Raw genomic sequence first — 14,357 nt, forward strand, 5'->3', positions numbered from 1 at the left:
GCGCCGTGGGCCGGTGCCCCCGCGCTCGGCCGCCGCCCGCCCGGCGGTGACCGTGAGCGGTGCCGCCGCCGCGGTAGCCTGGCAGAGGGGGTACGGGCAGCGCCGCCGAACCGCCCTTCATTCATCTGCTGCTGATGGCCCAGGGCTTTGCGTAGTAAGCGTGTTTGGGTTTTATCCTCGGAGCGATTCCTGCAGCCTTCAGCAAGCTGCAGGTTTTCCCTTGCGGTGTGTAATACAAGGGCTGTATTTAGAGAAGTGCGTGCTGAGGAAAGCACTATGTTGTGAAGATCCCACCTGAGACTTAGAGAAGACTTACTCTTGTTTCCTCCTTCTTTGCTCCATATCCTTGCCTCGCTTCCTCAGTTCATCCTTCTGGTATTTTTCTAGCAACTCCTCCAGCTAAACACCCAGATCTGTCGTTCACATCCATCTGCCTTGCTGTGGTTTTTAGAAAAGCCTTTTTCTTTGGTCTTTAAGAAACATTCAGTACAAAAGCAGGTGGCTGTTCCATTAATGAAGGCATACCAAGGAAAGCAGGTAACTCTAAGTACTGATATGTGCACCCAGCGTCTAGTGTCTTCATCTGCAAGAAGCTTAGTGACCCCATCCTGTCCGCCACATAGCCTGTGACTGTCTGCATCCCGTGCTCATCTGCCACCCGTGGGCTAAAGGATGGCACCTGCCGGAGTTACTTTGGTTACCAGCACTCTGTGCAGACCGGGTCGTGAGCTCGTATTATTGTCTTCGTTCTGAGTAGGGCCATTAATTTGGCTCTGTCTAGTCTTCGGTCTTTTACAACTGGAAATATTTTAGACCTCTGTTCATTTGTAACTTTTGGATTAAACTTGCAAATGTGCGTAACAGGGACAAATGCTATGGTTGCATAGCCTTGCTTTGTAAAGTGCTAGAACAAAAAGTACAGTATCTAAAGCAAGATGGTTCTTACATTTTTCTGATACTTCGGTTGGTCATCTACCTCCTATGGAATTCCTGTCCAAACATTTTTACATTTCTTTTTGTAAAGTGCTCTAGTCAAATTTCATATGGCACCAAGTTTAGTGTGGAAATACCAGCTTGTGTTCTTCTCAACCACATGAAAGTTCCTGTTGCTGAGATGTGCCTCTGCTTCCCTTCGTATGGTGGCTATGGAAAGCAATGTCTCTCACAGCTCATCTGTAAGACTGCATATATGTCTTTGTTTAAGCTTCTCTTGAGGAAGCATTTCTTGCTGTTAAGTGTAGAGAATCAGGTTGTCCTCTGTGCAGCTAAACTCAAGAAAAACAAAATGGCGTGTTTGGTCACCTTTCCCTCGAACTGCTTGTATTCAGGCAGGACTGGGACAATGAATCAGCTAATAAGCTTTGTCTGTAGTCTTGCACGTCCCTACAAGTGCTCTTGACTGAGTGTAGCGATAGCTGCCGTTTCTCATCTCATGAGAACACGTCTCGCATGACAGATAACCTGTGTTGGTCTGAAGATGCATTTTAAAAAATGTAACTGTGAATGCACAGTGTCCGATTGTAGTTGTTGCGGAAACACCTTAGAGTTTGTTCTTTTGGAGAAACTTACAGGTATAAGGCAATTCTCCATATTTGGAAGAACTCTAGATCTTTTATCCTAGGACTGGTGCTTTTTTAATCTAGCTTTCCCCTGAAAATACCTCCATGTGAGGAATTGCAGCAAAAAGCCTCATAGGGTCGCCAGATAGACAAGTGCTAACTTGCCTAACTCTGTGTCCAGAAATATTAAGTTAGGCTCTTGCTGTATGGGTGGGAGTACAAAGATTTGTTCAAGGACATGCTGAAAAGCTCTTCCAGAATTATATTTTTGAAATAGGAGGGTGAAGGAATTCTCCTTAGTGCCTGTTCCTCAGGTTTTTTAGCTGACCTATAAAAATTTCTGTATTTACGTTCTGCTGCGACTCTGGTTGCAGATTTTTTCCAAAAGCTTTCTGAACTTATGTGAGCCTCAGTAACTATGTCAGGTGAAGGTTCAGGAGACTCTTCCCCTCTCTGTCATGGACGCAGATAATTCTTAGCAGAGTGATTGATGCAAAGCGTCCTTCCCCCTCTGTGCTGCGTCCTTTGTGAGGCAGTTTGGGAACATGGTGTGTTTTGCTTCCTGAGATTAGCTGCACTCTGCTCCCAGTGTCCCTTCTTCTTTTGGGGAGGCTTCAGAAGCTGGTCCCAAGGCTGCTGGTCTCTGAGAAATGAGACCAGAGCATGCAATGAGTCCTTCACGCTGCTAACCGAGGATAATAATGTTCAGTTTATCTTGAGGGTTGTGATTTGAAGCAATCTTGAATCTGGTGTGGGAGCTCTGTCCTGCTCAGCAGCCACCCACAGGGTGGGCTGGGAGCCAAGGCTGGGTTAGCCACAAAGGGTGAAAGCAAAAGTGCACAGGAAAGGTTTGGCTTATCTGATGCTCTAAGCTGTTAGATAACCCGGGCAGGGTGGTGGTGGTGGTGGACATTGCATTATGTTGCAGCGGCTCAAGCTCAGGTGACCTTAGAGCTGGTTTGTGGTGTGGCAGCGTCCCTGTGTGAGGGAGGCCGTACCAGTGGAGGAGCACGGTGCTGCTGTCATCCGTCATGGACATTCAGACGTCCAGACACTGGCTGGCTGAAATACAGAAATTTCATTTCAAGGCAGTGTTGGAGGCTTACATTTGAGAAGCTGTACCTGGGCTTGTTTGCTTACTGGTTGTGGGTGGAAGAGATGTTTGCACATTCTTAGAAGATAACTGACATCTCTACTTGTAAGCTTCAGATTTTAGTATAGTACAAGTAATGATCATGGTGGGCTTAAGCAGTTGTGGCTGATGACCGAGACAGGAGAGCAGACCTGAACTTGGCTGTTGCAATCAGTGTGTTTATGTACTAAGGCAGAAAATGGCAGTGAGTTGTTTTGTACCGAAGTGACACTGCATGTGTGCCTTTGGGCATACATCCTCATTAAGTGGGATTTGTTCCATATTTAAGGAGGCTGAAGATGAGTCATTGGCATATACCAATAGATATTAAAATATACAGATCATCACATGTATCATTTATGTGATATACTATATAAATCACAGTATACTCCAAGAAGCAGAATATCTCCGTGCAGAAGCTGGCTGTCTGGCATATCTAGTAGGCAATAGGGGCCGTGAGCAGCTGTGGCTTAAATACTTCTGTGGCCTTTTTTTTGGACGCATCAAGTGAGTTGTACTATACAAACACTGTTAAATGTTGCAAAGTCAAAGCTGCAAGGTCACGATTCCTGAATTCTTTCTCTGTGCAAACAGACAGGAGAGGTGAAGCAGCAGTCCAGACAGCAGAAGAGCAGAACAGACTGGGGAGAAGTGAAGAGCAAGGGCAAACGCTTGAAAGCATTTAGTAGGTCTGTGAAAGATTAAAATCTTCCATTGCATCTCTACATATGTGTTATGCATGCTTATTCCAGGTGGTTGCACACACTTAGAAATTAGTGTTTAGGTACAGTTATAAACCAATTTAAAAGACATCTGACTATCATAATTACTATTTTTATTCTGAAAATCATAATTGAATGCTGTTGTGCAGGGGAGATTTTCAGATTCCTTAGTTCAGAAGGGAGATTTGAGACCTATAAAAATGAGAGATTTCTCCTCTAATATCGTAAAAGAAAAATGCCCCCAAATGACCCAGCACTTAAAAAAAAAAAAATAGTGTCTCATGTGTTGCATCAGTACATTCTGTTCATCAAATCATACAAGGAATAATTTTGTTTGCCTTCATAAGATTTAAAGAGACTATTGGATTTCCAACACTTGCAGTTACCAGCTTAAAGTTAAATAAAATTACTAGTCATTTTCCTAAGTCTGTACAAACAGTTTGCTTACCACAAGTGACAGCAATTTGAATCTCCTCTGACCTGGTTATTGGGATTGGCATCTAAATATGGCTGGTTACAAAAATGAATGATCCAGTCAACTAATACTGAAGGCTACTGTATGTCCTGGCTCTTCATTTCACTCTCAGCAAACCCACGCAGAGCAAGCATTACTGTTGTCCTTTTGTAAACTAGGGGAACTTAATATCCCAGTAGCAGATAAAGCTCATTTCCTGAGTTCTCTTGTTTCGTTTGATAGCATGATTGAGATGCAGCTGCTGACTTCTCACTGCTGGAAGGTATTTAGGAGGAGATCAACAATTTAGCTGTCCAAACATACTTCATAGGCAGTTTTAATTACCTTTGAAAATGTCTTGTTAGATGAAAAGTTATGTTCTTTATGGTCTTAATTGGAGGAAAATGATTTGGTGTGGACCAGCGCTGATACTGTGTTGTGGCTGGTGTATCTGTCTTTATTTGGAGCGGGGAGGGAGAGCATGGAGTTTGAGGTTTGGAACAAGTTTTGGCTCTTTTGCACCACTGCAACAAACTGGCAGGGGTGCTCATCTCAGAAATGTGAAGCTCATATCGCTTTCTTGAAAACCAGTATCTGGGTAGAAAAGAGGTAACCTGTTAGCAGGATATTACTTCCCCTAAAAGAGGCACAGTGTGAACTTATCTTCAGTACAGGGCATGAACAACGTAGTTAGCAGGGCTGGTAAGGAAGGAGGGAGTGTCTCCCAGCAGGTAGGAGAGCTTCAGTTGGAGGTAGTATGTTCTTGTGCACCAAAACAAAACCCACAGAACTGTGGAAGGTGAGTGGTGTGCTTCTGTAGAACACACCACCACCCCCAATTCCTAATTTAGATGCTTATAGCACCGGAACCAGATGTTACTAATTTACATGTTAAAGTTTTCATGGTTTGTAGAGAATTTTCTCTTGGGGGAAATCTGCTATTTTACCTGTGACTTGATAAATGATTGATCTTTTTTAATTACAGAAGAAAATTGTTTACCTTCTTTTACATTACATCATAGAATCATAGAGTAGTTTGGGTTGGAAGGGACCTTTGATCTAATCCATCTGCCCTGCAATGACCAGGGACACCTTCAACTAGACCAGGGTGCTCAAAGCTCCATCCAGCCTGGCCTTGAACACTTCCAGGGATGGGGCATCTACCACCTCTCCGGGCAACCTGTGCCAGTGTTTCACTCATGGTAAAAAACCATAGTTTAAAACCATTACCCCTCATCCTATCACTACGTGGCCTTGTAAAAAGTCCCTCTCCATCTTTCCTGTAGGCCCCCTTTAAGTATTGAAAGGCCTCTATAAGGTCTCCCCGGAGCCTTCTCTTCTCCGGGGTGAACAACCCCAGCTCTCTCAGCCTCTCCTCATAGGAGAGGTGCTCCAGCCCTGTGACCATTTTTGTCTCTTTTGAATCACCTTTCCCAAGTACTAGTGTTTCAGATTTGTGCATTTCACAGCCCCACCCCAAGGCAGGCTTTTGGAAACTAGCCAGATGTTTAGTTCTTAACATTTCTGTTTTAGAGATCTGCACTTCAGATGCCTGTGATCCACTAGAACTCTGTTTAGAAAATGTTATTCAAATATTTTTAAAATATTAGGATTTTTACAGATGCATGGAAGATAGCAAAAGAAAAAGTAATATGCTAACTTCAAATGGTTTCTAATTTTAAAATGAAATCACGAAATTCATCAGTCTTTTTTCTTTAAAAATTGTGTTTAATTGTTTTCTAAAAAAGTTGAGCTATTCTAAAAAGCATTAAGTATTAAGGCATTATATATGTGTGTATATGTATGCAATAAAGTGTATATATATATACACTATATGTGTTCTCTTGTGGGTCCAAATGTACCGTGGTACATTTGAAGGTAGTATCTTTAAATGTAAAATGATTTAATGAATGAAGTGGTACTGTGAAGCTTTTCATTGTTCTGATGAATTCAGACTACCCACCTCTGCCTATTTTTTGATGTGAATTATTTCAGTAGATGTTCTAGAAATCACATAAAGTGGTAAAAAACTAAAAGGACTGTAGTTTTCTCTACCTCACCCTGAAAAGAAGGGGAAAAAATATCATCTCAATCTACTGACTTCGAAGCATACAGAATTCAAGACACAGGTTATAGTACATCAAGATTATATAAAGCTAAAGATACTTCTCTCAGAAATAAAATTTTTGAGCTATTCCACTGGAAACTGATATGGGTGTAAAGGTTTTTCAAGTTACACAACTGCAGTGTACATTTGTTTATCTTTACCTTTGAAATTTGATGTATTTGCGTCAGTGTTAAGTAACTTCAATTGCATCTGCTTTGTTAAAAAGTTCCTTCTAGGTGGTTGTTCTGCCAGGAGTCTGGAAAATGATCGAAACAAATAAATGGGATGTAGTAATTCCTTTTTCCATAGCATTTGTTTTTTCCAGCACACCATTCAAGTATACTCAGTCATATGTAGCAAATAGATGCAAAAGTAGGGCATCTTGGTGTACCTAAATTAAACTTCATGGACTATCTTACCAAGCATTTGATACTTTATACAGCTGAAAAAGGCTGCTTTTTAGCAGCAAAGTGACTTTAATAATTGTTTTTAAATGCTTGTGTAGTTGTGATGACTGAATTGACTGAATTGCCTGGATTGCATTGGGTTTGTAGGTTTGTAGGCACCTGTTAGTGCCGAAAGTAGTTACTGCTCTGTTTATAGTTAACAGTTTGCTCTGCATTAGCGTTTGAATCATACACCACTATGTGTATTCTTCAGTTGTGGTTAGAATGACAATAATACTTCAATGTCGAAGATGAAGAATTGGAAAACAGTTTATGGCATTTTTACTTTTGTTCATGTATAAGTCAAACTCTTGCCCCAAAAGAGCATTTCTGTAAAGCTTCAGGAACATAATGTTGCTGTGAAAAGTGAAAAAATTCTTGAACTCAGCTACTACAGAAGTAATGGCATACAAAATGCTACGATATGCAAAACACTTCATAATCATTACTCTATAGCAGATATAAAGGCAGCATTTGAGAGGGTGCTGTGACTATGTAACGGAAGTCAGGGGATTAAGTTGCTGAAGAAAACAGTCAGGAACATATAAAGAAAAAAATTTTCTAACTACAGTAGCCCACTGGGCTTCTGCAGCAGAAATGGTGATGTAGCAAACTGGTAGAAACTGAGCAAATGACCAGGAACAATATTAGGAACAACTCTGAGCAATTGACTGCTTGTTAGTACATATAGCCAACAGTAGACAGATCATGTAGGACCAGCGTACTACCTTTCTTTTATGGTAGGTACTGACGTACTGCATCGGTTAACCTGCCACGTTTTTTTTATAAGCAAGCAGTTAATGGCCTGTATAATATCTAATAACAGACTGGGAAGGGAGGAGGAACTGGGCTTAACGCCTGTGGCTTGCAACTCAGCAGTAGTTTGTTATTGAAGACTTCATTAGTGTTTAAAGCTTTATAGGGAGCTTAAACCTGAGACTAGGTATTGCTGATTCTCAGTAGGACTTTGATTTCAGAAGCTGTGTGGTTTCTCTGCTGCTTTAGCTAAGGCAAATGCTTATTATTAACATCGTCTTGTTAATGCATTGAGTTTGTGGATTTCATTTTTTAACTATTAAATTATCTGAAACCAGTGCAGTTCATGCAGGACCTGCAGCTGCTCAGTGAAACTGGTTCTCGGGTTCACTTCAGAGAAGGCTTCGTAGCACTCCTGATAGTCTGAGCTGGACTGCAGGTCCCAGAAGGAGCTGGGTGTCACACAGTGGGTTAATCCACTAGTACCACCGGCATGATTCTGCTAAAACCTGCGCTGTTGTTAGCAAAATGTTGAGCCAGAGACTTACCGAACAAAGTATCAATTCAATGAGCCTGAAATTTTTCAATAAAGATGTAAATTTGACTAGTTTTCTTTCCAAATGTGGTGAGCCTACCATCTCGGGTTTTTTTCTCTAGTAAAACCATGTAATGTCCGACTTGTTGCAAAAGCAAGTAGGAGAACACATTTCCCATTTTAAGAAGTTTGAGAAGTTTAAGTCAGGCATCTTCTGTGAAAGCGGAGTCACAGAATCGTAGAATGGTTTCGGTTGGAAGTGACCTTAAAGATCGTCTAATCCCCCCCCCCTGCCATGGGCAGGGACGCCTTCCACTAGACCAGGTTGCTCAAATCCCTATCCAACCTGGCCTTGAACACTTCCAGGGATGGGGCATCTATCACCTCTCTGGGCAACCTGTTCCAATACCTCACCACCCTTACAGTAAAGAATTTCTTCCTAATATCTAATTTAAATCTACCTTTTTTCAGTTTAAAACTGTTACTCCTCATCCTATCACTACACTCCCTGATAATGAGTCCCTCCCTGTCTTTCCTGTAGGCCCCCTTTAGGTACTGAGAGGCTGCTATAAGGTCTCGCTGGAGCTTTCTCTTCTCCAGGCTGAACAACCCCAACTCTCTCAGCCTGTCCTTACAGGAGAGGTGCTCCAGCCCTTTGGCCCTCCTGTGGTCTCACTCCAACAGGTCTGTGTCCTTCTTCTGCTGGAGGCCCCAGAGCTGGATGCAGAGAGGTGTAGAATCACCTCCCTCGACCTGCTGGCCATGCTTCTTTTGATGCAGCCGAGGATACAGTTGGCTTTCTGGGCTGTGAGTGCACATTGCCAGCTCATGTCCAGCTTTTCAACCACCAGTACCCCCAACTCCTTGGCAAGGGCTGCTCTCTATCCCTTCATACCCCCAGCCTATAGTGGTGTTTGGGATTGCCCTGACCCACATGCGGGACTTTGCACTTGGCCTTGTTGGACTTCATGAGGTTTGCACAGGCCCACCTCTCAAGCCTGTCCATATCTGTCTGGATGGCATCCCTTCCCTCCAGCATGTCAACCACACTCATTAGTATAAGTAAAGCAGTTGAAGCTCATAAGTAATACTTGTCTTCTGTCACTACATGCTGGGGCATGTAGTGATAGGATGAGGGGGACTGGCTTTAAACTGGAAAAGGGCAGGTTTAGATTAAACATTAGGAAGAAGTTTTTCACTTTAAGGGTGGTAAGGCACTGGAACACGTTGCCAGAGAGGTTGTTGAGGCCCCATCGCTGGGGGTGTTCAAGGCCAGGCTGGATGTGGCCTTGGGCACCCTGGTCTAGTGGGAGGTGTCCCTGCCTATGGTAGGGGGGGTGGAACTCGATGATCTTCAAGGTCCTTTCCAACCTAAACCATTCTATGATTTCATGATTGTCTTGGTAATTCTTTTCTAGTTAGAAGACATTGAGGGTGGGCATGCTGTCCTATACTTACTGTGAAAGTTGGCATCATCCAAACTTGGACGTCTGTTATATACAGCCACCAAATTCAACTCCCCCATCAGTTCCAACTGATGCTAGAAAATCCACTGAACGTTCAGAGTTGTAGTTCAGGATTGCTTTGGCTGTCCTTCTAGCAGATCCTTTCCAGTGGAACACTTGAAATATGTCTTCAAGGTGCAGATTTCTACTGGGCTGGTTCTGCCATGGCTAACTGCTCAGTTTATTTTTATCTCTTTTGTCTTACGCACTCTATTATCTAAGATTGAGGAGGTGACTCATGCTTTAATCCTGCTTATTTGTATGTGGATTATTTTTTCATTATGAAATAGGAAAGCTTAATATGTGATTAGAGCTCTTAAGAAATCAGAAAATTCAGTGTCTGCCTGACCTGGAGGAAGACTGGACTTGTTTTTAGTATGACAGATGAAGATTTAACATAACTAGTAGTTAACACTACTAGTTAGGGGGAAGTGACTTGCATGAAGCTATAGATTGCTAGTCTTTGGTACTTAAGCAGATTTTTAGTCAGTGTTCCTTATTTGTCACGGAAGTGGAGTATGTTATTTGAAGCACGTGCTATACTTAAAGCTGTTTCTAGTCCAAAACTTTTAACACTTTTGGATTATTTTTTTCTACATTCCTGTTTACATAAATGTTTGTTTCGTAAAACTGGGAGCAAACCCAAGAGCACTAACCTTGTCTGTACTTGGTAGATGGGGTTAATCTAGAGAGACAATTTCTGAAAATGGAGGACTTTTAATAGTGCTGTATTCTGCTGAGAAATGGTTAGATGATTATACCTATAGTGGTCATAGTATTTTCCTCTTCAGGTTAAAATTCAAACTCCCGCGTTTAGCTGTTGCTCTCTAAATCCATGTGTTTGGTGGTTCTTTCTGTAGAAATCAGGTGGATTGGAAAACAGTGATCTGTTCTTGTTTCCCTGCTGGGGTGCATGTGTGGGCAAGTTCATTGTGGAAATTTGAGAGAGTAATCATTTCTAGATTTATGCTTTTTTTTTTTTTTTTTTTTACTTCTAGTCAGACATTTAGTTTAACTCCTGAGTGAGCAGCAGTCATAAAACAACTGATTGGTACACCAAAACATTAACTCCACCCTGGTGCAGTGGCAGTTTAAGGCAACGTGAAGGTTATTGCTGTGGATTCAGGATAAGCCTAATAATGAGGATATGGATATGAGTCAGTAAGAATTGCCTTTGGCTTCTCTTTACCACATTCTCTAAAACAAGGATCATGATCCATATACGTAGATGACAGTGGGTATTCGGATGTTGCTTGGCTTCGTGTGGCTTCTGTATTTGTGGCTAGAAGCCATGTCCTTGTTGCACAGCGTTGTTCCTGGAGGGCCAGCGTTACTGAGGGACAGCAGACCCACAGTTCAGACCAAGTGGGATGACACTTGCCAGAAGTGAGAGTGAAGACTCTGGAAGGAAGGCAATTGAGCAAGCATCTCTTGACTAAATGTCTGTTAAAGGACCTCTGTGAAAAATTACCCTTTTGTTAAAAAAGGATCAGGCCAGAAGATGCAAGAGCAGCTTTTTTTTTAGGCATTTTGTCTCAAACTTTTCTCTTTCAGGCTCCAGAGGAACAATAACTCCATCATAGAACACATTCTGCACACCTGAGTGTGTTTTCCAGTGCAAGCTCTTCTGGAAGCCTACTTTGCTGGAAGCCTACATCTCTGCTGTGAGGTTTAAGAACACTACTGAAGCTCTGCCTGAATGTATTTTTGCCCAGTTTGTCCCTGTTTTCATATGCCAATGCACTTTTAACTGGAATAGCTCTCATGTATATATTTATGCATTTTATTTTGCAATCTTGCATGCTGTTGAGGTCAGATTAACAGGCCTACACAGTTGTACTTGTTTCTTCCCACTATCCATGAATACTTCTGCTTTTGGGTACTTCTGCTAATGCCACCCATCGCTGACTACTGTTGTGTTCTGATGCGACATTTCCTGTATGTTTTGCCCTTATTTTTTTCCTGTTCCAGGAGCCTCAGCAAGTGGGACTCAGCAAATCCTGTGTTTCCTGTGTGTTTGTACACCCATAGCCGATAAGGTCTATTCATCAGTACTTTTCAATTTCCCTTGCTCTTATCGATCTTTCTAGATAACCGCTGGAAGAAATGACTTAACCTGCAGTGCAGGGCTCCAGACCTGTGTGTGGCCCGTCATGTAGGCTTTTACAACTTCAACACCAAGAAATCCCAAGCATACTCTGGTTTGACGGTCCTGAGCTCTGTAGGAACAGTGGTTTTATTTTCTAGCCCGTGTCTAGAAAGTCAGTCCACAGCCTAGCAATTTCTGGAAGAATATTGCTACATTTAACTTTTTTCTGTTTTACAGTATATTCCTTATACTGTACCCGTAGGCTTCTTAGTATTCTTTGTAATTTTTTAGGGTTTTTTTTGTGTTAGTATGGGTAGGTCTTACAGAAGTATATATTATTAGCCCATGACACTTAGTTTAGTTTTTTCAATTTTATGAGGTTTTCTTCATTTTCATAGTCCAAATATAACTGCTTAACCCATGGAAGGAAGTGACTTTTCATAAAAATGTTAGTGGTGAAATGAAGTAGGATTACTTTGGATGAGCATTTTTCCTGTGAAACATCAGAGCTCTGTTGTTTTACTTCATTTAAGACCTAATGAGGATTTTAAAAAAGAAAAGCTGAAGAAACTACCTTATACAAAATTACTTGCATAATAAGTGTTATCAGGTGTTTGGTATAACTCCATTTTTCTTCAGGTAGACTTGATACTCAGACCAAATTGCTACTCCGTACAGCTTGAAATACCAAATAATCTCTGGATCTGTCATAGTAGTATTTTTTTTTCAAATTTTAGCCAAGAATGTCAATACTTGGCATGAAGATGTCTGCTCTGTAGGACTGTCAGACTTGCTCTTGGTTGTTGAAAGTGGAGAGCGGCCTGCCAAACCCTTTTCTTTTGGAAGGATGACTGTGACAATTGTAAAGCAGAGCTTCCTCTGAAGGAATAAGATTTTGCAGGTTGTCTTCATGCAGAAGCTAAAGCCTGCAAGCCTTTTCAAGGGATTGGTTGGTAAAACCCAAGCCTGGCGTGGGTTCGTGGGCCTGTCTGATCGGTGGGCTCTGGAGATGATTGAGGGATTGGAGCATCTCCCTTATGAGGAAAGGCTGAGAGAGCTGGGACTCTTTAGCCTGGAGAAGAGAAGGCTGAGGGGAGACCTTATTACTACTTACAAATATCTAAAAGGTGGGTTGAAGGAGGATGGAGCCACACGCTTCTCGGTGGTTCCCAGTGACAGGACGAGGGGCAACGGGTGCAAGTTGGAACATAGGAAGTTCCGTTCCAACACACGAAAAAACTTCTTTACGGTTCGAGTGACAGAGCAGTGGCACAGGCTGCCCAGGGAGGCTGTGGAGTCCCCTTCTCTGGAGATTTTCAGGACCCGCCTGGATGCAGTCCTGAGTAATGTGCTCTGGGCAATCCTGCTTTGGCAGGGGAGTTGGACTAGATGATCTCTAGAGGTCCCTCCCAACTCTGAGAATTCTGTGATTCTGTGAGCCAGGCTGTCCTGCAGCCTGGTTCCTCCCAGGCTCTCTGGGGAGGTGATACGCACACAGCAACTGGACTGTGATCTTTGCCTTCAGCTCTTTTAAAGTAAAAAGGAGGTGGTCTCAGTTTGTCTTAGTCTTTATCCTCGGTGCAGAGCTCTTTTAAGAAGCAGCATTTGACATAGTTTTAGTGTGGTGTTAAGGTCCTGGATGTAAAGCAGAACCAGAGGCAGTGGGCACAAACTGAAATATGTGGAGGTCTGTCTGAACATTGGGAGACACTTTTTCACTGTGAGGGTGACCCAGCACAGGGACAGGTTGCCCAGGGAGGTGGTGGAGGCTGCATTTGTGAAGATCTTTTGGTCACAGTCCTGGGCAAGCAGGTGTGTTGGACCGGGCAACCTCCAGAGGTCCCTTCCCACCTCAACCACTCTGTGATTCTGTGGCCTCTGACCACAAGGGCTGTAGGCACTTCTCTGGTTCTTTGGAGTAGTTAAATGAACAGCAGCTGATGATTAGTGTTTCTGTTTGATATACTTGACTGTTGTTTGGCTCAGGCAGGCTGACCCTCTGTGAGTTCTTAGATGAATGAACTTGTTATTTATCTCTGAGCTAGAGGGATGAGGCTAGAGGTGAGCAGACTTTTAATCTCTGGAGCCTTTTGCAAATTGAGACGATTCATTAACTCTGTAGATGTGGCTTAGCCATTTAAATTCAAGGCCCTAACTTTTCATTTATCTTGTTGCATGGTGATACCTGCTTACTTGTTCTAGAGCTGAATTCAAAGAGGAAACATCTACACATTACATACCTGTTTTGCAGTGCTGCTTTTAGCAAGAGTAGAAGTATCCACAGAAATTGTTCAGCCAGTCATCAGGATACTGCAGCTTATTTTCCGAGCATCTTCTGCTTTCTGAAGCTGTTGATGAAATACTTTAGCACACCTTTAAGTTACAGAACAAACTGTTAAGTTTAACACATGACTTTAAGTTACAGAACAGACTGTGTTCCACAGCAATGGCTTTGCCCGTACCTCTCCTTACTGGTAATGCCAATGCAACGTCAGCTTTAGGCTCACCACTGATGGTGGCTCAAAAGGCCTGGAAATGGTCATACAGAGATTCATCAAGCTGTCATTATTCTGACAGAAAGGCTTTCTTCGACCATGTTGAAAGATTGCGTGTTGATAAATTAGCCAGATAAATGAGGTGCGTGAAATCGCAGGGTGGAGTTGGCAATTTTTGTTGTGTGTAGAAGTAACAGCCTGTGGAAATAGCAGCCTGAAAAATGTATGCTGCAGCAGCAGTCTGCTCGTCAGGTGCTCATGTTTTGTTCACAGCAGATATTTCTAGAGGATGCATGAATGGGAAACCCGATTTCAGTAACACAGTTGTTTTTTTGAGGTTATTTGCTGTGGATTTCTTGTTCTTTCTGGTGGTAAACCAAGGTCAGTTTGTGCTTCAAATGTGCAATTGAAAATTCCTCTTCTAGCAAATTGGACCTGTGGTGCTCAGCAGCAGATGTTGTCTGTGGGAGGTGAATACCTTCTTTTCTCCTTTCCACTTTCTCCTTTCTGCTCCAGGTGGATCACGAGAGGTGGACAGCAGACCCAGCAATGGGCAG

The 14,357-nt window shown here is 42.6% G+C and overlaps 1 protein-coding gene across 1 annotated transcript in view; it reads left to right on the forward strand.

Annotated features, from left to right (window-relative positions):
• Positions 1–14,357, forward strand: part of RANBP3L (RAN binding protein 3-like) — a 50,693-nt gene that overhangs the window by 32,813 nt on the left and 3,523 nt on the right. The window contains exon 11 of the mRNA XM_009894713.1: positions 12,043–12,167. Within this exon, the coding sequence (XP_009893015.1) occupies positions 12,043–12,167 (125 nt within the window). The remainder of the gene's footprint in view (positions 1–12,042; positions 12,168–14,357) is intronic.

The sequence above is a fragment of the Charadrius vociferus genome, unplaced genomic scaffold (genome assembly GCF_000708025.1).
Source record: "Charadrius vociferus isolate BGI_N301 unplaced genomic scaffold, ASM70802v2 scaffold450, whole genome shotgun sequence".
Lineage (NCBI taxonomy): Eukaryota > Metazoa > Chordata > Aves > Charadriiformes > Charadriidae > Charadrius > Charadrius vociferus.